At 48.6% G+C, this 23,895-nt stretch overlaps 1 protein-coding gene and 1 non-coding gene across 2 annotated transcripts; one reads left to right on the plus strand and one right to left on the minus strand.

The window, feature by feature from the left end:
- Window positions 1–324: 324 nt before the first annotated feature.
- On the plus strand, window positions 325–11,591 carry rrp7a (ribosomal RNA processing 7 homolog A). The gene is made up of 7 exons (XM_073033983.1): window positions 325–404; window positions 512–651; window positions 1,382–1,507; window positions 8,195–8,312; window positions 8,565–8,662; window positions 9,017–9,215; window positions 10,423–11,591. Exons 1-7 carry the CDS (start codon window positions 353–355, stop codon window positions 10,506–10,508), a joined length of 819 nt encoding a protein of 272 aa, XP_072890084.1. The 5' UTR covers window positions 325–352; the 3' UTR covers window positions 10,509–11,591.
- Window positions 11,592–23,269: 11,678 nt separating this feature from the next.
- LOC140719515 (U12 minor spliceosomal RNA) lies at window positions 23,270–23,420 on the minus strand. Its single transcript, XR_012096931.1, has one exon. It is a non-coding gene; the product is annotated as a U12 minor spliceosomal RNA (small nuclear RNA).
- Between the last annotated feature and the right edge of the window lie 475 nt (window positions 23,421–23,895).

Here is a 23,895-nt window from a genome sequence, read left to right on the forward strand (position 1 = left end):
CGGACGAGCGCCTTGTATGCCGTGACCTTGACGGATTTACTACATGAGTGGAGGTTTCTTCAGCATTTTGTTTGCTTTGACTGTAAATCTGATTGACGTGCCATGCCCAGTTAAGATCCTTGCTAATTTCAACACCAAGATATGGGTGGTGGGTGACTGGTTCAAGATTCTTCACTTTCATGTTATATGTCGTGTTGATTGATTTAACTTTGTGACTGACATGGATAGTATAACATTCAGATGAGCTGAAGGCCCATTGACATAATGAACGTGACGTCACTCGGGAAGCTGGCCGTGGTCCCCTCCCACCACCGCGCAGGCGCAGAGTCGCGCGTTGCATCCTGGTCGTGTGATGGCGCCGCGCGGTGATGGAGTCGGCGGAGCGGAGTCGGCGGGTTTCTCAGGTACCGAGGGGTAGGGGTGAGGGGAGACTCAGGGAGCCGGGAGGGGCAGGGGGTGATGCGTGCAGTCTTCTGTGGGACCGGACTGACTTCCCTCTCTCCCCCGCCAGAGATCCCCGTGAGGTTCCTGGACAAGAGCCCGGTCTCCCGCTGCCTCCTGGTGAAGCCGCACCGGGCCCGTGAACCTGCTGCCGCCCGGCCTCAGAACCGCACGCTGTTCGTGCTCAACGTGCCGCCCTACTGCACCCAGGTACCGGGGAGGGTCGGGAGGTCGATGGTGGTGTGGGGTAAGGGGAGAAGACGGGTGGGATCCCGTGAGAAGGAAGGAGGGCGCTGGGGGAAGCGGAGGAGATCGAAATTGGGAGTGGGAACGGCCCCTCAGCCTCTTGAAGCTGCTCCACCATGTGACAGTCCGATCCAGCTGTAACCTCAACTCTGATTTCCCGCCCGAACCTCTTAGCCCTTCGCTTACAAGAATCAGTCTTCTTACAAATATATATATTCAGAGGTTCTGTTAATGGCACTATTTGCAGAAGAGAACCCCAAAAGCTGTCAGTAAGAGAGAAGTTCACCTTATCTCTAAAGCAGCTGACCTCTTGATCCTTCCACCAGAAACCTCAACAGTATCTTGTGTTTCAATCAAGTCCCCTCTCACTCCTCTACACTCCAGTGATGTAATCTGGGCTGTCCAATCTTTTCATATGAGATTATGCCTCCCACTGCTAATCGTGTAAATCTTCCCTAACTGTTAATGAGCCCTGGACACTGAGGTGAGGGTGCCAGCTGGTTGCAGGCCCTCGAAATAGGGATGAAAGTGGGGGCCAGCACACTGGGCGTTGAGTCTTGAGGGTGGTTGGGTAGACAAAGGGGATTTGCTGTACTCTACTACCACGAAAATCTGTTCCTTAGAATATTTTTTAATATTAGTTTAGCATCACTGAATCTGCCTGAAGTTTTTGTCCTTCTGTGTTGGGCACTAGGAGAGTGTGCACAGGCTCTTTTCACAATGCGGTGCCGTCGTGTCAGTGGAACTACAAGACAGACCAGGCCCAGGAACCAAACCTGAGGCAAAGAAATCAAAGTTTTTCTCCAGGAAACCTGCGGAGGTAATGTTTCAGTGTCTGGTGTGATTATCTTTGCAAGCCAGAGTTATTTGGAGCGTGTGAATGTAGAGGTGAACTGGAAGACCATAAGGATGAGCTGGGAATCATTGCTGGGGTGGTCTGAAAGGAGTTGACTTCAGATCAGAGAGTCGTGAGTGAGTTTCTCCTTATACACTGCCCACTGACTGTCATTGGCATTACTAAACGATGTGTGTGGGAATGGTGTCGTGGGGCAACTCGTGGGATTTCAGCTATCAGTGAACATCCTGTATAACGGTCATAGGTCAAGTGAAGTTTTGGTTTGCTGTTTGCCTTGGGAGCGGTCTGCCCTGTGACAGTGGGCGAGTAAGACTCAACTGTCAAGTCATCTCTTCTGGCGGTTTGGCTGAAAAGAATGGATAGAACTTGTCAGATCTGACCTAGACGGTCTCGCATTCAATCTCCTAAAGCAGCAGTTCCCAACCTTTTTTATGCCATGGACCCCTTCTATTAACTGAGGGGTCTGTGGACCCCAGGTTGAGCAGCCCTCTGTGTGTCTGTCTGTCTCTCCCCCTCTCTTCCCCCCTCTCTCTTCCCCCCTCTCTCTTCCCCCCTCTCTCTTCCCCCTCTCTCTTCCCCCTCTCTCTTCCCCCCCTCTCTTCCCCCCTCTCTTCCCCCCCTCTCTTCCCCCCCTCTCTTCCCCCCTCTCTTCCCCCCCTCTCTTCCCCCCCTCTCTTCCCCCCCTCTCTTCCCCCCCTCTCTTCCCCCCCTCTCTTCCCCCCCCTCTCTTTCCCCCCCTCCCGTAGCTGTTCTGTCATTTGAATAAAAGGATTTGTAGATCCTGAGTGTGGCCAGTACACTGAAAGGTGCTGAGGATGGAACTCTCTCTGGACCTTTTAACAGAGTTTGGCAGGGAGAGGGGTTGGTTTGTCCAGGAGTGGCAGAATCACTCTTTGCAGAACGGTGGGGGGGAGGGGTATACTTTCGCAGCTGGTTTGACTGACCCTTTCCTGCCAAATCCAGTTACCTGAAGGTGTTGGGAGTCTTGATTAGGCGAGCCAGGACATGCAGCGAGGACTGGCCAGAACAAATGGCCAAGGTGCTGCACATGTTAGAAGGGTGAGAGTGGTTGTTGCTCTGGATGGCAGGAAAGAATCCAGTGCTCGGGGGGAAGTGCTCTTACCCAGGTGTAGCCTGTGTCCCGCTCCTCGACACACAATTACACAACACACAAACAGGGCCTTCAGCCCACGACATCAGTGCCTTTTATGCTGCCTTTGTCATCACTTTGTCCATAACCTTCCCTGCCTCGGTGATTCAAGTACTCATCTAGATCATTCCTACGTACTCCGAGAGTACCTGTCTCCGGCACCCAGTTGAACAACGCGTTCTGGATTACACCTGGAAAGTTCTGCCTCTGAGTACCTCTGAATTATTGCTCTTAGCCGAGGATTTCGAGCCTGGTGTCACAGACCCCGAGGTCCATGACATAAAAAAAGGTAGGGAACTCTTGCCCTAAACCTACACCTCCCAGTTTCTGATGATGGTGTTAAGTTTCTTACCATCTCCCTCTCTGCGCCACTGATAATTTTCCATATTTTTATCAAGTCTCTCAGGTTGCTGTACTCCAAAGAAAATAAACCAAAGTTATTGATTCTCATAACTGAAATGCACCATCCCAGACAATGTGAAATTATAGAATCGTACATTATAGAAATGTGCACTTCCAGCCCACCTAGTCCATCCTCAATTTCACTAAACCCATTTGCCTGTATTCCTTTACACTGGGGATCCACAGACCCCTTGCTTGATGGTATTGGTCCATAGCGTAACGAAAGGTAGAACCCCTGCTCTACACCTTTCCTATCCAGGTACCTGTCCCAGTGTCTTTTAAATGTTATAACTGTATCTACCTTCGGCAACACCTTCTCCTTAAAAACCTGCCCCTTTGATCCTCGTTAAGTTTCTTCCCTTTCACCAAAAGCTTGCTGGGAAAAAATTAAAACCACCTATCCTATCGATGCTGCTCATAATTTTATAAACCGCTATAATGTCACCTGACCCTCCTATGTTCCAGTGAGATTAAACACAGCCTGTGCAAATTCACCTTTTAACCTCAGATCTCCATCCCTGGCAGCATCCTGGTGAGTCTCTTCTGTGCTGTTCCGTAATTCTGCTACATCCTTTGTGTAGCGTGGTTACCAGAACTGGGCGCAGTACTCCAAATGCAATTAACTGGTGTTTTCTATGGCTGCAGCACCATGTCCCAGCTCCTCTTCTCAGTGCTCTCCCAATGAAGGCATGCTCACCAAATGGCTCCCTCTCTGCCTGTGTCGTCACTGTTGGGGAACACCCCCAGGTAAATCCAGGCAGAGGGCAGAGTAAGGATTCTTTGCCGTCTGGAGGAACAGAGGGATCTTGGAGTCCACGTCCATAGATCCCTCTGAGCTGCGCAAGTCAATAGGGTTGTTAAGAAGGTTTATGGTATTTACACCCTCATTAGTCAGGGGACTGAGTTCAGAAACTGTGAGGTAATGTTGCAGCTCTGTAAAACCCTGGTCAGATCACACTTGGAGTATTGTGTTCAGTTCTGCTTGCCTCGTTATAAAGGATGTGGAAGCTTTAGAGAGGGTGCAGAGGATGTTTTATGAGGAAAGGTTGAGTGAGTTGGGACTTTTCACTTTGGAGCAACGAGGAGAAAAGGTAACATGATGGAGGTGTATAAGGTGATAAGAGGCTTAGAGTGGACCACCAATGCCTTACCCCAGGGCAGAAACGGTTAATCTGAGAGGGCATAATCTTAAAATGATTGAAGGAAGATATAGGGGGAAATGTCAGGGGTAGATCTTTCACACAGAGTAGTGGTGCATGAATACACTGTCAGGCATGAAGATAGAGGCAGATACGTTACAGACATTTAAAGAACGTGGCTGAAAGAAAAGTGCTGGGCTATGTGGGAGGGAAGTGATTGATTGATCTTGGAGTAGGTTAAAAGGTCAGAACAGCATTGTGGGCTGAAGGGCCTCACAGTGCTGACCTGTTCAATGTTCTGTGTTCTACATCAGTTTATTGTCACATGTTCCGAGGTACAGTGAAAAGCTCGGCTTATGTAGCGTCCACACTGATCAATTCATTACCATGAATAGTACAATTGAGGTAGCACAAAGTTAAACAATAACACATACACTACAGGTAGACAGAGCATGCAAGCTCTTAGTGAGGTAGATTGTAAGGTTAAGATTCTACCTTGTTGTACTAAGGAAATAATCAGTAGTTTTATAAGTATAGAGTCACAGGCTTTTGTATCTTCTGCTTGATGGGAAGAGGTTGAAGCGAGGATGTCCAGGGTGGGTGGGTCCTTTGATTATGCTGTCTGCCATACAAAGGAAGCAAGAAGTATAGACAGATCCCATGGATCTGTGATGTGCTGGACTGTATCCACATCTCTGTGCAGTTTCTTGTTATCACGTACAGAGCAGTTGCCCTGCCAAGCCATGGTGCACCTCCAGAGAATGCCTACTGTGGTGCATCGATAACATTTGGTAAGGGTCGATGGAGGCGTGCCAAATGTCTTTAGCTTTATGAAGAAGTAGAGGTGTTGGTGAACTTTTGACTGTGGCATTGATGTGGCTGGCGCAGGATGTTCTCGTCCTCAGCACCATTAATGTAAACAGGAGCATCTTCGTCGTCCCACTTCCTGAAGCCAGTGACCAGCTCTCTTGCTTTGCTGGCATTGAGGAAAATGTTGTCACTGGGCTCTCTGTCCTGTGACTCGTTGGTATTTGAAATACGATCCACTGCGGTGGCATCATCTGGCATCGTGTAGCTGGAGTGTATCTGGCCGCACAGTTGTGAATGCCCGGTAGTGGGTAGGTAGGTGAGGACGCAGCATTGTGGTGTGCCAGTGCTGAGAATAATTGTGGCAGAGGTGTTGCTACCTTTCCTTGCTGTCTGTCTGTATATCAACATTCCTATGATCCTATATGATGTATGGTCCTATATATACTTGGTGTATATGTCCTTCCAGAATTTGATTCCCGAAATACGTCACCTTACGCCTGTCTGTTTAATTCCATCAACCTCCACTCTCTACAACTTTCCAGTTGAGTTATGCCCTGCTTAGATAATATTCCTTGTCTGTTTTCATTTTGCCTGCGATCTTAGCATTCAGAGCCCCGGTTCTCATCTTGTCATTTATACATTATAAATGACGAAGGCTCCAGCACTGATCCCTGCGGTACTTCCAGACTTCTTAGTCGTGTACCACTGCCTTCTTCCTATCACAAAACCAATTTTGGATCCAGTTTCCCAATATGCCTCGGATCCTTTGTGCCTGCCATGTGGGACGTTATTAAAAGCCTGAAGTCTGGATAAGTCAACACTCTTGCCTTCATCGATTTTTGTGGTTTTCTAGTGAACCCCTCACCCTTCAGGTCACCTGTGTCCTTCCAATAGTGTTGTCTATGCAAAGTGTTGCAGCAGTTGTCTAACCAGCAAGGTTTTATAAAGAAGTACCACAACCTCCCTGAGTTTGTTCTGTGTCCCAGCTATTGAAGACAAGGATCCAATATTCCACCTTTACCTTATCGACCTGTGCTGCCACCTTCAAGGATCCTTGGCCCTGAAGAGTATTGAGGGAGGGAGACCTTGCTTGGTGGCCCTAGCAATCTCTTTTCTCGCCTATCAGTGGTGATCCAGAATACATCCCATCAGCCCCGGGGGGTGGGGGTGGTTATCCACTTTAAAGCCCAGTGAGACGTGCACTCAGTAACCACTTTATTTGGTACAGGAGTCTACGGAATAACGTGGCCACAGGGGTAGAGCCCAGTGTGGTCTTTTGCTGTAGCCCAAACACTGGAGGTTCGACATGTCGTGCATTCAGAGGTGCTCTTCTGCACAGCACTGTTGGAAAGTATTTGAGTTACTGTCGCTGTCCTGTCAGCTTGAACCAGTCTGGCCATTCTCCTCTGACATCTCTCATTAACAAGGCGTTTTTGCCCAGAGAACTGCCGCTCACTGGATGTTTTTTTTGTTTCTCGCACCATTCTCTGTAAGCTCAAGGCTTGTGAAAATCCCTGGAGATCAGCAGTTTCTGAGATACTCAAACCACCCCATCTGGCACCAACAATCATTCCACGGTCAAAGTCACTTGGATCACATTTCTTCCCCATTCTGATGTTGGGTCCAAACAACAACTGAACCTCTTGACCACGTCTGCATGCTTTCATGCATTGAGTTGTTGCCGTATGATTGGCTGATTAGATATTTGCATTAACGAGAAGGTGTACTTTATGAAGTGGACACTGAATGTATAACACCTCTCTTGTAATGATAATGTGTTCCAGCGTTTCACTGTCTTCCCCTTCCACTGTGCACCCTGAATTCTCCATCTAAAATAGCCTTCTCCTTAGTGAATACAGGTGAAAAGTGTTTGTTTAGAGCTGAGCTGTGTCCTGTATCCACATGTGTTACTGTGTTGGTTCCTTATGGGACCTCATTCCCATTAATATACAGAAAAATGCTTTGGAATTTCCCCATAGTGTTGTCTGCCAGAAATATTACCCCCCTTTGCTCTCCTAATCTTTTTTCCGCCCTACTGCTCCGCTCCACCCTGGCACTTGAGGTGCATCCGGTTTCCAAATCTAGATCCCTGACATCAGATTTGCCATGCTTGTGTTCCAGTGTCCGGGAACACGTTGCCCCTGAACTCTCATTCACCTCAAAATGATTCACTAGTCCGATGTTGACCTGTCAGCAAAGTAACTCCTCCCTGTCTACTTTTGCCAAGTTCTGTCTGGTTTAGAAATTGGCCTTCCTCCAATTCGGGACCTTAGTTTCTGGACCACCGTCATCTCTTTCCATAACAACCTTGAAAAGTGCAAAGTTATGGTTATCGTCTCTGAAATGTTCTCCCACTGACACTTCAGCCACTAATAATACCATAAGACATGGGAGCAAAATTAAGCCAATCAGCTCACCTAGTCTTCTCCGCCATTTCAATACGGCTGATCCATTTCCCTCTCGTCCCCATTCTCCTGTCTTCCCCCTGTACCGTTTCATGCCCTGACTTACCAAGATCCTATCAACCGCTGCCTTAAATACACCCAATGACTTGGCCTCCACAGCTGCCTGTGGCAATGAGATTCACCATCCTCTGGATAAAGAAATTCCTCCTCGTCTGTAATTCTCTAAGACTGGGTCCAAAACGGCCCCTCTACATTCTGGCTCCTAAGGCTCCCTGGGAACATTTTTAATTTTTTTCCTCCAACATTACATGGAATCACTTTTAGACACTTTGCACACTAATACTGGGGGAGAACGTTTCCTGCTACAACTCTGTGTGAAGAGAGTGTGTCCCAGGTGGTGGGGGTCCTTAATGGTGAGCGCTGTTTTCTTCACCACCTCCTGTTGACGAAGGGGAGAGTAGAGGAGTGTATGGAGTCAAATCCTTGGTATGGTCGGTTATGGTGATGGGACTGACAGGACTGGCTTCCGACTGTGTCTCTGTGTGCCGGACGCTGCTTCTCACTGGTGCCTGGCTTCCGACTGTGTCTCTGTGTGCCGGACGCTGCTTCTCACAGTGGTGCCTGGCTTCCGACTGTGTCTCTGTGTGCCGGACGCTGCTTCTCACTGGTGCCTGGCTTCCGACTGTGTCTCTGTGTGCTGGATGCTGCCTCTCACAGTGGTGCCTGACCTCTGTCTTTGCTGCAGGGCTTCCAGGTGGCCTACATTGTGTTTAAGAAACCAGCCGGGATGATGTCCGCCCTGAAAGTCCAAGAGCCTTGGGTCCTGTCTCCGAAGGAGCACCCCATCAAAACAGGCCTTCAGAGTGAGTACCCCGGGTGGGGTCACTGACCGTGACGGCAGAGCAATGCTGGGGCAAGGTAGAAAGCAGCCCCCGCGGGGGTGGGGGGAGTACGTAATCCTGGGGTGGTGGGTAAACGTGTTTCCAGAGTCAGGCAAGCGGGAAAGGAGGGTGGGGGGGGGGGGGGTTACACTGTGCCGGTGTGACCCCTGTTGAATGGGAACCCAGGCTGGCTGCGTCTGCTGCTTCTGAATTCCAGTCCGGTTTCTTCCCCAGAGTGGATCCAGGAATACTCATCCAGCATCATCGACCCTGAGGCTCTACAGAGCGACGTCAACGAGTTCATGAAGCAACACGATGAGCGGGTAGCAGAGGTAAGTACGGCAGGGTGGGGGGCGCAGTCTGTCACTGGGTGCCGGGGGTGGAGGGTGGCTAATGAGCAGATCTGCCTCGTGGGGCTGTGGGAGGGGTGGCCATGTGGTTTATTGGCGAGAAGATGGTCTGGGTGGGTACGTCACGGGCAGGGTGGGTATGAGCACGGAGTAGGTGGGGTTCGGATCGGGTGGAGTGGGGTATGTGTGTGGTTCCTGATGGTTGGATGTGGAGGAGCTGGTGGTGTGATTGGACAGTAGGGTAGATGGGTGTGGTTGGACGGTGAGTCACAGCGGGTGTGGTGAGGATGACGGGTTACAAGCCAGGGCCTCTCACGCCCCTCGTTCCACCCCCAGCTGGAGGCCGCCGCTGATGCTGAGGACGGGGTCCCGGACGAGGAGGGCTGGGTGAAGGTGACCAGGAAGGGCCGCCGGCCTGGTGTTCCCCGGACCGAGGCGCGCAGCCTGCAGGCGATCCAGCGGGAGAAACGCAAGCGAGCCCAGAAAGAGCTGCTCAACTTCTACAGCTGGCAGCGGAAGGACGCCAAGCGAGAGCGTGAGTTTGACGTTGGCCGTATCGGTGTGCGGGGGGGGGGGTTACTTCTGTTTCAACTCCGGGATGGGGTGGTGGGCAAGTGTAACATGGGGGAGGGGTGAGACCACAGCCGGTGCTCTCCAGTAAGAGTTCTCACTCCATCACAACCAGGTCCTACAGACGAGTGTCTCTGATTTCCCCCACTTAGGTCTCCTGTTTTATTGAATCACAGAGCACTACAACATAGAAACAAGCGTTTTGACCCATCTAATTTGTGTCAGCCTGATCTGCACCCCAACCAAATCCCTCCATACCCCTCTCATCCTTGTATCCATCCAAACTTCTCTTAATTGTTACAAATGAACTCGTGTCTACTGCTTCTGCTGGTGGCTCATTCCACACTCGCTCCATCCTCTGAGTGAAGAAGCTTCCCCCTCAGATTCTCTTTAAATATTCCACCTTCCATTAAACCTGTGGCTTCCAGTTCTAGTCTCACCCAGCCTGCATGCATTCACCCTGCCTAGACTTAATTTTGTATTCCGGCCCTCCGTTGGTCAGGATCGATGATGGATGTTACGTCCCTGCTGTCTACATGATATACAAGCCAGGGCAGTACAATATGGAGAGCAGGCTGTTGCCTGTACAGTAGACCTACAATCTCCACACAGCTGATGAGTCCAAATGAAAGGCAGAGACCGATACACCAGTGTCTGCAGGAACTACCGGTCAGCTCCAGACTTTCTCCTTGGTGTTTACTCCTGAAGCCTTCCCCATGAGTGGGTAGAGCTGCAAGGCAGCAGAGGTTTGAGATCAGAGTTTTCCTTCTCCTCGATGAGCTGCCAACCATGCTTGATAAGCCCCATCTGCCCGAAACGACTGGTTTTAAGGTGCCAGTGGTTTTAACCCACCTTTGCCCCTTATTCTGTCAGTAGAAACGGTTCTGCTGGGCTTAGTAGCTAAACCACATGTGAACTTGGTTGTCAAAAGCTATTTGGGACACACTCCATTGGGAGCATTTAATAGGCAGTGGGAGCCTATCCCCATACCACCCCCTGGCTACAACAACCTTAAGAAACCTAGTTTTGTGTACCTCTGTAAGATTTCCCCTCATCTCCTGCACCCTGGGGGTTTCCCCTCCCTCCCTCACTATATCCTGACATCTCTCCCCTCTCCATCTTCTGGCATCTCTGATCCTCCCCCAGCTCAGCCTCCGCCGTTCTCTTCCCAGATATCGCCGAGCTTCGGAAGAAGTTTGAAGAAGATAAGCAGAGGATCGCTGTGATGAGGGCCGAACGGAAGTTCAAGCCTTACTGAAACCCGGTCGGGGTGGGGGCCAGCGGGGTAGGGGGTGGGATTCGGGTCGACGACGAGGCTGCAGCAATGAGGAAGGGCTTCAGAGAGGGTTCTTCCCTCGTGCTCAGTCCTGTGGTATCCATGTGTGGGTCCACAACAGCTCGGGACGATAACTTCTCCTGACTGGGGGTAGCTATATGGGACTGGCCAGGACCTTGGGGTGGGTGATAGGGGCCGGGGCTTTATCACATTATTCTGGTAACTGAGTGAACCGGAGCTGACGTTTTCAGCTGGCTGAACATTGAATGAGCTCATCCAGTCACAAGTCAGCGGGCACTGGGCATACCTTGTGTCCTGGGGGCCATCCGCTGGGTATGGCAGAGGAACAGAAAAGGCTGCATGCACACCCAAGTCAGGCAGCACCTGTGGAAAGAGATGCAGAGTTTAAAGTCACCGTTCTTTGTAACTGGGAGATGATGTGGAACTTGCCCATTGACTACACATATCGCTGATCTGAATGTGTATGTTCCCTACAGAGCCCCGCTAGATAACAGCCTATTACTAACTGGGAAATGTAAGATTTTCTTAAACAATGACATTGTCAAGTTCTGACAGGAACTCTTGAGATGCCATGATTAAAATTAAAAAGTAATGGGAGCGAGAGATAAATTTCCTGCAGCTCGGTTTTTGCGTAAGCTTGGATCTTGTCAGTGTTTTCGAACCACTTCACCATTGGGTCCTCGCCAAAGCTCCCAGTCCAGGGGCTAAATCTCACTGCCAGAGTGTGCAGGTTGAGCCGCTGAATCAAACTCTCTGGGACCAATCTGTCGTTCCCCGAAACAACCTTGCTGCAGTCGAATGTAAGTGAATGGTACAGATATTCGCAGGGTTCTTCGAGCGAGTAAAGAGAAGCTGAGGCCGCTCACAGTAATTCACCTGTTTGCCACTGCAGCCATGAGTCAGTTCACTTCCCTGACTTCTCCCACTGCAGAGGAGGAGGTTTACTTTCACACTATTTATTGAACCTGGAGCGTTTCAACTTCATACCTGGAAACCTATTTCAGATTTTCTAAGATATTTGTAAATAAACAGCCAAAACATAAACACCTTGTCCTGTGTTGGTCATTTGGAAACAAGAAAGATAATTGAGAGCTGAAGGCACAAGAGATGGAGAGGCTGGAATCCAGAGCAAAAAACAAACTGCTGGGGGCGGGGGTCAGTGGCTCAGGCAGGGTGGTGTGAGTGGGCAAACGGGTGGCTGATATTTCAGGTGGAGACCATGTATCAGGACTGGGACTGCAGAGGGGAAAGGGCGGGTGAGAGGTGATGGGCAGGTGGAGTCAGGTTTGGGAGGGTGGGATGGAAAGGGATAATCTTGGGCAAATGGGGAAGGGATAGGGGATGTGGATGACGTGCAGATGGGAGTGGATAACCTGAACTCAGAGCTGGTTGTCATGGGGTGGGTTACGTGCGCTAAGCTGGGAGGTGTAGGTGGTCTTCCTGTTCTGAGCCCCATCAGTGGTTGGCCACTGAGTTGTGTTGCAGTTCCGCCTCTTTCCAGCAGGCGTCCTCCGCGTGTGACGCTGTGCTTGCAGTTCTACATTGGCCCAACAGAGGCCCTCAGTCGCCAGGAGGTTGCTGCTTTGTGGTCAAGGGAAGGGGCAGTGGGGGCTGGAGTTGGTGTGAGGCCTTAGTTTGGGACTTCTATTTACGAAAGTTGGGCATCAGCACAGATGAGCATTAAGAGCTGTCTGGAGCTGAGTGTTTGCATTTTCCAGGCATGACCCACTAACAGAACTAAATGCAACCAACAGTCTCAAAAGTATTTCAACGAGATCAGAATCAGGTTTAATATCACCGGCATAAGTCGTGAATGTTGTTTATATTTGCAGCAGTAGTACATTGCAATATATAATAATAGGGAAAAAAGTGAATTACAATGAGTATATATATTAAATATTGAAGTTAAAGAAGTAGTGCAAAAGTAGAAATAAAAAAGTAGTGAGGTTCGTGGGTTCAATGTCCATTTAGGAATCGGATGACAGAGGGGAAGAAGCTGTTCCTGAATCGCTGAGTGTGTGCCTTCAGGCTCCTGTACCTCCTCCCTGATGGTGGCAATGACCTGGGTGATGGATGCTGCCTTTTTGAGGCGTCACTCTTTGAAAATCCCCCGGAAGTTGGTACCCATGATGGAGCTGACTGAAATCTGAAAGGATCATCTTTATTTGGTATACGTACAGTGAAATGTGTCCTTTGCGTGAAATCAAATGAATGAGGATTGTACTGGGTAGCCCACAGGCGATGCCATGCTCCTGGTGTCAATACAGCAAGCCCACAACTTACCAACCCGAGCTATCCGGCTTGGAATGTGCGAGGAGACAGGAGTGCAGGATAAAACCCATGCTGTGACGAGGAAAAAGTACAAACACCTTACAAGAAGCGACGGGATTTGAACCCTAATCTTACAACGGGCACTGCAAAGGGCTGCATTCACTAGCATGGTGATGCAAAACTCTCGAAAACATCCTGGAGAGGTACAGAGGGTGATGCGCCAGATGTTTATGGGAATAGGGGCATGAGTTCAGCACAGCTCAGACCTGATCTGGGCATTACTCCGAGCCAGGACAGAATCTCCCCGTGTTGGTCAGAGTGTTCGCCCAGCTTATCGGTGGGGTTCAGCTGTGTTTTGGGTCAGGAGGCAAGGCTGGAATGGGTAGCTTCACACAGTCATCCTGCAAGACAAGTTTACTGATCGGTGGAAGGTGGTGAGGGTGAGGGTAGAGTTGGCCCAGTACTGGCTGGGGAATAGAAACCAGAGAGTGTGTACAGAACAGAATGATGTCAGTGTTGACGGTTGTAGTTGGGAGCTGAACGTCCAAGATTACTCGTTTTATCGGAGGGGTAGGACGGTAGGCAGAGAGGGTAATGTGGCTCTACCGGTAAAGAATGGCATCGAATCAGTACAAAGATGTGACATAGGATCGGAAGATGTTGTATCCTTGTGGTTTGAGTTAAGAAACTGCAAGGGTAAAAGGACATTGATGGCACGTATATACAGGCCTCCCAACAGTGGCTGGGAGGCGCACCACAGATAACAACAGGAAATAGAAAAGGCGAGTCAAAAGGGCAAAGTTATGGTGGTCATGGGAGATTTTAACATGCAGTTTGATTGGGAAAATCAGGTTGGCAATGGATCTCAAGAGAGTGAGTTTGTTGAATGCCTAAGAGATGGCTTTTTAGAGCAGTTTGTCGTTGAGCCTACTAGAGGATCGGCTATACTGGATTGGGTGTTATGTAATAAACCGGAGGTGATTAGGAAGCTTAAGGTCAAAGAACCAGTGATCACAATATGATTGAGTTCAGTTTGAAATTTGATGAGGAGAAAGTAAACTCTGATGTTGCCGTATTTCAGTGGAGTACGGGAAATTACAGTGGTATGAGAGAGGAGACGGCCAACATAAATTGGAAGGAGCCTCTGGCAGGGATGTCAGCAGAGCAGCAATGGCACGAGTTTCTGGGAAAATTGAGGAAGGTGCAGGATATGTGTATTCCAAAAATGAAGAAATACTCAAATGGCAAAATAGTACAACCATGGCTGACAAGGGAAAGTTAAAGCCATTGTAAAACCAAAAGAAAGGGCACACAAGAAAGCAAAAAAATAGTGGGAAGTTAGAAGTTCGGGAAGTTTTTAAAAACCTACAGAGAGCAACCCAAAAAAAAAATCATTAGATGGGAAAAGATGAAATATGAAACCAAGGTTGCAACTAATATCAAAGTGGATTGTAAAAGTTTTTTCAAGTATGTTAAAAATAAAAGAGAAATGAGACTGGATATAGGACCATGAGAAACTAAGGTAGAAGAAATAATAACAGGGGACAAGGAGATGGCTGATGAACTAACTGAGTATCTTGCATCAGACTTCACTGTGGAAGACACTAGCAGTATGCCTGATATTGTAGTGTGTGAAGGAAGAGAAGTGAGTGCAGTTATTATTACAAGAGAGAAGGGGCTCAAAAAGCTGAAAGACCTAAAGGTGCATAAGTCACCCGGACCAGAGGAACTGCACCCTAGGGTTCTGAAAGGGGTAACGTTAGAGATTGTGGCAGCATTGGAAATGAACTTTCAAAAAACATTGGACTCTGGAATGGTGCCAGAGGACTGGAAAATTGCAAATGTTACTCCACTCTTTAAGAAAACAGGGTGGTAGCAAAAAGGAAATTATAGACCAGTTAGCCTGACCTCAGTGGTTGGGAAGATGTTAGAGTCAATTGTTAAGGATGAGGCGATGGAGTACTTGGTGACACAGGACAAGATAGGACAAAGTCAGCATGGGTTCCTTCAGGGAAAATCCTGCCTGACGAACCAGTTGGAATTCTTTGAGGAGATTACAAGTAGGGTAGATAAAGGGGATGCAGTGAATGTTGTATATTTGGACTTTCAGAAGGCCTTTGACAAGGTGCCACACATGAGGCTGCTTACCAAGTTAAGAGCCCATGGTATTACAGGAAAGTTACTAATGTGGTTAGAGCGTTGGCTGATTGGTAGGAGGCAGTGAGTGGGAATGAAAGGATCATTTTCTGGTTGGCTGCCAGTGACCAGTGGTGTTCAGCAGGGATTGGCATTGGGACCACTTCTTTGCATGCTGTATATGAATGATTTGGATGATGGAATAGATGTCTTTGTTGTCAGGTTTACAAAGATTGGTGGAGGGGCAGGTAGTGTTGAGGAAAAAGGTAGGATGCAGAAGGACTGAGACAGATTAGGAGAATGGGCAAGAAAGTGGCAAATGAAATACAATGTTGGAAAACACATGGTCATGCACTTTGGTAGTAGAAATAAATGTGCGGACTATTATAAACAGGGAGAAAATCCAAAACTCTGAGATGCAGAGGGTCTTGGGAGTCCTTGTGCAGAACACCCTGAAGGTTAACTTGCAGGTTGAGTCAGTGGTGAGGAAGGCAAATGCCATTTCATTTCAAAAGATCTAGAATACAAGAGCAAGGATGTGATGCTGAGGCTTTATAAGGCACTGGTGAGGCCGCACCTTGAGAATTGTGAACAATTTTAGGCTCCTCATCTTAGAAAAGAGAGGGTATAGAGGAGGTTCACAAGGATGATTCCAGGAATGAAAGGGTTATCATACAAGGAACGTTTGATGGCTCTGGGTCTGTACTCACTGGAATTCGGAAGGATGAGGGGGGATCTCATTGAAACCTTTCAAATGTTGAAAGGCCTAGACAGAGTAGATGTGGAAAGGATGTTTCCCATGGTGGGGGAGTCTAGGACAAGAGGGCACAGCCTCGGGATAGAGGGGCGTCCTTTCAAAACAGAGATGTGGAGAAATTTCTTTAGCCAGAGGGTGGTGAATTTGTGGAATCTGTTACCACAGGCAGCTGTGGAGGCCAGGTTGTTGGGTGTATTTAAGGCAGAGATTGATAGGTTCTTGATTGGACATGGCATCAAAGGTTATGGGGAGAAGGTCAGGAACTGGGGTTGAGGAGGAGGAAAAAAAGGTTCAACCATAATTGACTAGCTGTGGTGACTAGTGGGGTGCCAGTGGTGACTAGTGGGGTGCCACAGGGCTCGGTATAGTTACCACAGCTGTTTACAATTTACGTCAACGATTTGGATGAAGGCATTGAAAATAACATCAGCAAATTTGCTGATGATACTAAGCTGGGTGGCAGTGTGACAGGTGATGAGGATGTTTGGAGAATTCAGGGTGACTTGGATAGGCTGGGTGAGTGGGCAGATACTTGGCAGATGACGTTTAATGTGAATAAGTGTGAGGTTATCCACTTTGGGAGTAAGAACAGGAAGGCAGATTATTATCTGAACGGTGTAGAGTTAGGTAAGGGAGAAATACAAAGAGATCTAGGAGTCCTTGTTCATCAGTCACTGAAGGTGAATGAGCAAGTGCAGCAGGCAGTGAAGAAGGCTAATTGAATGTTGGCCTTTATTACAAAGGGAATTGAGTACAAGAGCAAGGAAATCCTCTTGCATTTGTACAGAGCCCTGGTGAGACCACACCTGGAGTATTGTGTACAGTTTTGGTCTCCAGGGTTAAGGAAGGACATCCTGGCTGTAGAGGAAGTGCAGCGTAGATTCATGAGGTTAATTCCTGGGATGTCTGGACTGTCTTACGCAAGGAGGTTAGAGAGACTGGGCTTGTACATGCTGGAATTAAGGAGATTGAGAGGGGATCTGATTGAAACATAAGATTATTAAGGGATTGGACAAGATAGAGGCAGGAAATACGTTCCAGATGCTGGGAGAGTCCAGTACCAGAGGGCATGGTTTGAGAATAAGGGGTAGGTCATTTAGGACAGAGTTAAGGAAAAACTTCTTCTCCCAGAGAGTTGTGGGGGTCTGGAATGCATTGCCTCGGAAGGCAGTGGAGGCCAATTCTCTGGATGCTTTCAAGAAGGAGCTAGATAGGTATCTTATGGATAGGGGAATCAAGGGATATGGGGACAAGGCAGGAACCGGGTATTGATAGTAGATGATCAGCCATGATCTCAAAATGGCGGTGCAGGCTCGAAGAGCTGAATGGTCTACTTCTGCACCTATTGTCTATTGAATGGCGGAGCAGATGTGATGGGCCAGATGGCCTAATTCTGCTCCTGTGTCTTATGGTCTTATAGTACGGGATGTTGGCTGTTCTGTACTGTAACAGCGGTCTGGGGCGCGGACTGGTGAGAAGGAGGTGGAGTGGGCAATGGGGCGGAGGCAGTGACAAACCCCAGGAGGGCAGAGCGGTGACGTGGCCGGATGAGGAGTAGATGGAATTTAGGGGATCGAAGATAGGTGGAATAATGTATCCTTCTCTGCTTTGCTCAGCCAGCTACCCGTCCAGATGCCTCAACGTCCAGCTCATCAGTACCTGCAGAAGCGCACGTACGCGCAGGTACAACAAAACACCGATCTGCAGCGAGGCACGTATCAGCCCGTAAGGGTGACACAGTAGCATAGTGGTTAGCACGACGACCCGGGTTCGATTCCTGCTGCTGCCTGTGAGGAGTTTGTACGCTCTCCCCATGACCGCGTGGGTTTCCTCCGAGTGCTCCGGTTTCCTCCCACAGTCCAAAGACGAACCGGTTGGTAGGTTAATTGGTCTTTGTAAGTTGTCCCGTGATTAGGCTCGGGTTAAATTGGGGGTTGCTGGGTAGGGTGGCTCGAAGGGCCAGAAGGGCCTATCCCACGTTGTATCTCAATTTTAAAAAAAACAAGCCATGTTTAAGAAAGATATAAATTAAACTTAAATTATACATGTAACTCTCGCTTCAGCTAGTGGCTTAGTGTAGGGGGCGATAGCCCCCAGCCCAACCAAACCTAAGAAATCTCATTTGGGTGGTTGCTGCGCGATGTGTCCCCTGTTACAAACAGTACCGCAAAATATCAAACAGTACATATATGATTAAACGATTAAGCTTTATAACTCTTACTCTGACTGTATAGTTAGTAAACAAAATGAAAAAAAAGAGCAAAAGGGCCCAATCTTATTAACCAGTCTGTTGCCCGATGTTGGAGCTCACTGATAAGGCCAATCGTCCACCATCGACCTCCTCCGATCGTCGCTGACCTTCAGACCCTCGCTCCACGTCCTCCCCGTCCAGCGGTCTACCCACTCTCTCCATTTGCGTCTTCTCTCCTCAAAACTTCCCGTCAAAAGACCATGAAAACCTCTCTTCCAGACTCACAAGAAAGCATTCCAAACCCCGTTATCTCCAGTCATAACCCAAACATTGCAGCTCCAGAGAAACCGTTACATTATCAGCGAAACCTTACAGCACGTTACACACAGAATTGTTTACAAGGAGGAACAGAATTAGAACAAATAGGATGGTCGTACTGTTAGGAAACTGCAGTGATCAGGTTTCTCCGGTTGGGTCAAGAACCACACGGCTGAAGGGAAGTTACTGTTCTTGAACCTGGAGGAGTTGGACCTCAGGCTTCTCCACCTCGTGCTGTTGGGAGCTGCAAGAATTTGATGGTCCTGGTGGTGGGGATCTTTGACGATGGACGTTGCCTTCTTGAGGCAGAGTTTCTCGTAGCTACCACTGACAGTGGGGAGGGGGGTGTGACTGTGATGTATTGGGGGTGAATCCGCTACTCCGTGCAGCTTCTAAAGTTCTTGTGCCGTACCAGACCGTGATACAATTAGCCCGAAAATCTTTCAGCGGTACATCTGTGGAAGTTCGTTACGGTGTTCCGCGGGGCTGGAGTGTGAAGATCGGGTGTGGAAACACCGCTCTGTTTTACTCACGCAGACTGAAAATACTGAGGCTGGGGGTGAGCACCAGCGGGCCTCTCTCCTGGCCGCAGGCAGTAACCGACGGGTTCGACAGCGATCTGTCCCCGGCCATTCACAGTGTTCCTCAGCGATCGGGATGAGGGAACAGAGCGTTGCATCTCCCCATCAAAGGGGTGTGCAGACTGCGGGCAGGATGCAGAGCGGCTCCAGTGCAGTGCGAAAATGGTGCTGGGAATGAAAGGGTTAATGTGTGGGGAGCGTTTCACGGCTCCATTCCTGTTCTCGCTGGAGTTTAGAAGAATGGAGAGGGGCGGGATCTCATTGAACACTGAAAGGCCTACACAGAGTAGATGCGGAGAGGATGTTTCCTATACTGGAGGAGGCTAAGACCGGAGGGCTCAGCCTCAGAATAGAGGGACATCCACTTAGAACAGAGATGAGGAGGAATTTCTTCAGCCAGAGGGTGGTGAATCTGTGGAATTCATTGCCATAGGCAGCTGTGGAGGCCAAGTCATTGGGTGTGCTTAAGGCAGAGGTTTGATAGGTTCTTGATTAGTCGGAGTGGCGAAGGTTACAGAGAGAAGGCAGGAGAATGGGGTTGCCAGGGATAATTAGTTATGCTCTTCGGATCTAACGTGTGAAGATCTCATTATCTGAAAGCAGGGGGGGTGGATTGGAGCTAGGGAGCGTGGAGCGTGGTCTCCCGTTCCAGTCACTGAGAGCCAGTGTTCTGGAGCAGAAAGCAGTATGGCAGACAAATGGGACTCTGACCCTCATTACAAGAGGATTTGGGTGCAGGAGCAAGCAAGTCAAATCTGCAGAATCTTGGTGAGAGCTTGCCACCTCACCACTCCATCAATAACCTCCTGATGCCTGTGAAGTTTAATGTGCAGGTTTGCCTCCCTCTCCCCCATCCCTGTTTGAGGAAGAGGTAGCCCACTAAATGTATTGCTCCCTGGGGTGCCACGTGTTGTGTGAGAAAGGAAGGGGCCAATTGGACCTTATCGTCATTAACCTTTAGAAGAATGAGAGAAGATCTTGTAGAACGTATAATATGTGAACTGACTAGATGCCTGTGACTGCTCAAAATGGCAGAAAGTAGAAGGCACAGCTCAACTCATCACAGAATCCAACCTCCCCACACATCTCCCGTTCATGGACTCTACACATCTCCCGTTCATGGACTCTACACATCTCCCGTTCATGGACTCTACACATCTCCCATTCATGGACCCCACACATCTCCCGTTCATGGACTCTACACATCTCCCGTTCATGGACTCTACACTTCTCCCGTTCATGGACTCTACACATCTCCTGTTCATGGACTCTACACATCTCCTGTTCATGGACTCTACACATCTCCTGTTCATGGACTCTACACATCTCCCGTTCATGGACTCTACACATCTCCCGTTCATGGACTCTACACTTCTCCCGTTCATGGACTCTACACATCTCCCATTCATGGACTCTACACATCTCCCGTTCATGGACCCTACACATCTCCCGTTCATGGACCCTACACATCTCCCGTTCATGGACCCTACACATCTCCCGTTCATGGACTCTACACATCTCCTGTTCATGGACTCTACACATCTCCTGTTCATGGACTCTACACATCTCCCGTTCATGGACTCTACACTTCTCCCATTCATGGACTCTACACATCTCCCGTTCATGGACTCTACACTTCTCCCATTCATGGACTCTACACATCTCCCGTTCATGGACTCTACACATCTCCCGTTCATGGACTCTACACATCTCCCGTTCATGGACTCTACACTTCTCCCATTCATGGACTCTACACATCTCCCATTCATGGACTCTACACATCTCCCGTTCATGGACCCTACACATCTCCCGTTCATGGACCCTACACATCTCCCGTTCATGGACCCTACACATCTCCTGTTCATGGACTCTACACATCTCCTGTTCATGGACTCTACACATCTCCTGTTCATGGACTCTACACATCTCCCGTTCATGGACTCTACACTTCTCCCGTTCATGGACTCTACACATCTCCCGTTCATGGACCCTACACATCTCCTGTTCATGGACTCTACACATCTCCCATTCATGGACCCTACACATCTCCCGTTCATGGACTCTACACATCTCCCGTTCATGGACTCTACACATCTCCCGTTCATGGACTCTACACATCTCCCGTTCATGGACTCTACACATCTCCCGTTCATGGACTCTACACATCTCCCATTCATGGACCCTACACATCTCCCGTTCATGGACTCTACACATCTCCCACCATAGAGTCATCACTTGCCACCTCGGTGTGGAAGCCAATATAATCACACACCCTGGAATATTCTCTCCTTTCCTCTCTCCCATTGGGCAGAAGAACCTGAAAGCAGTCCCACCAGGTCCAAGGACAGCTTCTATCCTGCTATGAAACTCTAAGACGATACGACTGACTCTTGACTTCACAGTCCCCTCGCTCGTTATGACCTTGCCGCTTACTGCTCGCCTGCTCTGTGCTTTCCCCACCTTGTCTTGTTGTTTTACCCTGTTCTACCTTCACTCACCATGTTTATAATCTGATCTGTATGAACAGTACACAAGACAAGATGCTCACTGTATCTCAGTACAGGTGACAATTGTCAACCAAACTGGTTCAATGCAGGATTGCCTGGTGCAGGGAGGGTGGGGTTGGGGACGGGGAGTATCTGACAGTGTTAAACTGGAGTGGATGATAAACTGTAAACTATTAAGATGGCGCTGGTGAAGCCCAATGAAACAAAGAATATAACTAAATACTTTATTAATAGAACTTTTTTCCGGTAAACAATCACTGCAGACAATGGAGCAGCGAGCCTGGGCCGAGGGTCGATGTGTGGCTGCTCCAGGCTTCACTTCTATGGACTCACTTTTGTTCGGAATGCTGTTTGCTGACTTTTATTGTTTGCACGATTTGATTTTCTTCACTCTCTGCACATTGAGTGTTCGTCGGTCTTTTATGGGCTCTCTTGGCTTTGTTTCATGTTAACCTGTAACGAGACGAATCTCAAGGTTTTTATAATGTATATACACTTTGATAATAAATGTACTTTGAATGGGAGCAGTTAAAGAGGCAGAACGCAGACAAAACAAGTGGGAGGTGTGAAATGGAGCTCACACGCCTGGCTGTTGGCTAAGAAAGTTCTGCGCTCCCAGTAATAAAGAGAAAAGGGGAAAGATAATCAGCTGATCAGATACCACTCAAGAGCCTTGGATCTGAATCATTAATTCTGAGGCAACGCACACTTTAACTGTTTCCCTCTTCACAGAAACAGCATGTTTTGCTGAGTATTCCCAGCAACACATACAAAATGCTGGAGGAACTCAGCAGGCCAGGTATCACCTATGGAGAGGAATAAACAGTCGACATTTTGGGCCGAGACCCTTCATCATCAGGACTGGAAAAAGTCAAGAGAAGTTCTCAAAGACCTGCTGAGTTCCTCCAGCGTTTTGAGTATGTCACCTCGGATTTCCAGCATCTGCAGATTTTCTCGCGTTTGAGAGCATTTACAGCAATTTCCATCTCAGATGCTGGAGGAACTCAGCAGGCCGGGCAGCATCCGTGGAAAGGAATACACAGTCGACGTTTTCAGGCCGAGACCCTTCTTCAGGGCTGGGAAATTTAAAAAAACTAGATTTCAGCTGAGTTCTTCCAGCATTTTGTGTGTGCGTTGCTTTGGATTTCCAGAAACTGCAGATCCACTGGTGTTTGTGAATATTGACCTTGGTCCTCCAAAATATTCCACATGGAATTTAAACTGGAGGTGATGAAGGGTGGACTTAAGAAGGAGATTTTTGAAGAAGAAGAGCTGTCTTAAATTTAATTGGGTTTGATTGTGTGACTATGGTAGGATGAAGATTATTCCATGGAATTTAAACTGGAGGTGGCGAAGGGTGGATTTAAGAAGGAGATTTTTGAAGAAGAAGAGCTGTCTTAAATTTAATTGGGTTTGATTCTGTGACTATGGTAGGATGAAGATAATTCCATGGAATTTAAACTGGAGGTGGCGAAAGGTGGATTTAAGAAGGAGATTTTTGAAGAAGAAGAGCTGTCTTAAATTTAATTGGGTTTGATTGTGTGACTATGGTAGGATGAAGATAATTCCACGCTTTAATTATGCAGGGGAAGAATGAATTGCTGACTCGTTCGCAGCAGTTTAAGGTTCATCACCCGCAGGAGTGGGAGGGGTCGGGTGGGGAGGAGAACACCCCTCGTCAGCGGTGAGTTAACATGGTGCTCCAGGAGGGGCTGGAAATGTATAGTCCGCAAAGGAACTTCGGAAAAGGAATGAGAGTCAACGCCTGAATGTTCATTGTTAGTAATTTTTACTTCATTGTCTTTAATCCTTGCCCTAAAGTTGGAGAGTCGATGAGTGGTTTATTGTTGAGTGGGAACAGAGAGCGGACGCGTTTCCACGGCCGGGTTCTGGGCACCGTGGGAGCGATGGAGCAAGGGGAGCTCCCGCACAGCCTGTTTTTCATTCACAAAGGGGATTACCGGGCAGATCGCGGCACTGCGGCATCCCGCAAAGTAGGCGGGTCACCTATCGGGCGACCTTTACCCGCTCAAAAATTCCTCTCGCACGAAGCGGCGAGGACCCGGGCGTCACCCCGGACCGTTATTTTCCTTACTCATTAGTTTAAGGCATACGGACCTAGCGCCGCCGCTGCAACTAGAGTTTGAACACATCCACTCATAGTCGGGGTGAGACAGGGCCAACTACTTAACGGCGAGACATTCCATGCCTCTCATCAAATGAATCCCACCCGCCTTCGGTCATTTCCCTACACACAAGCTACCGATGTATAGAAAAGAAAATATATGTAAAGTAGGGTTTCCCGGGGTATTATGGGAACGCTTTTTTTCGCGGACGTGTGATAGAGGTTCATGGGATTTGTAGTTCCAAGCTCACCTTTGTCCTGGATGTCTTACAAGGCTGGGAGAAACATCATTCGTGAATCCACTCTGTAACGCCCTACAAGAATTTTGGGGGTTTCTATCACTCATCCTTCCAAACACAGTGGTGTGCTTAACCTGCCTCTGCAGATAAATCCCCAGGAATCCCTCTGGTGACATTTCATTAACTGGCACAACATTGTGGGCTGAAGGGCCTGTACTGTACT

Source organism: Hemitrygon akajei, chromosome 31 (genome assembly GCF_048418815.1).
Source record: "Hemitrygon akajei chromosome 31, sHemAka1.3, whole genome shotgun sequence".
Lineage (NCBI taxonomy): Eukaryota > Metazoa > Chordata > Chondrichthyes > Myliobatiformes > Dasyatidae > Hemitrygon > Hemitrygon akajei.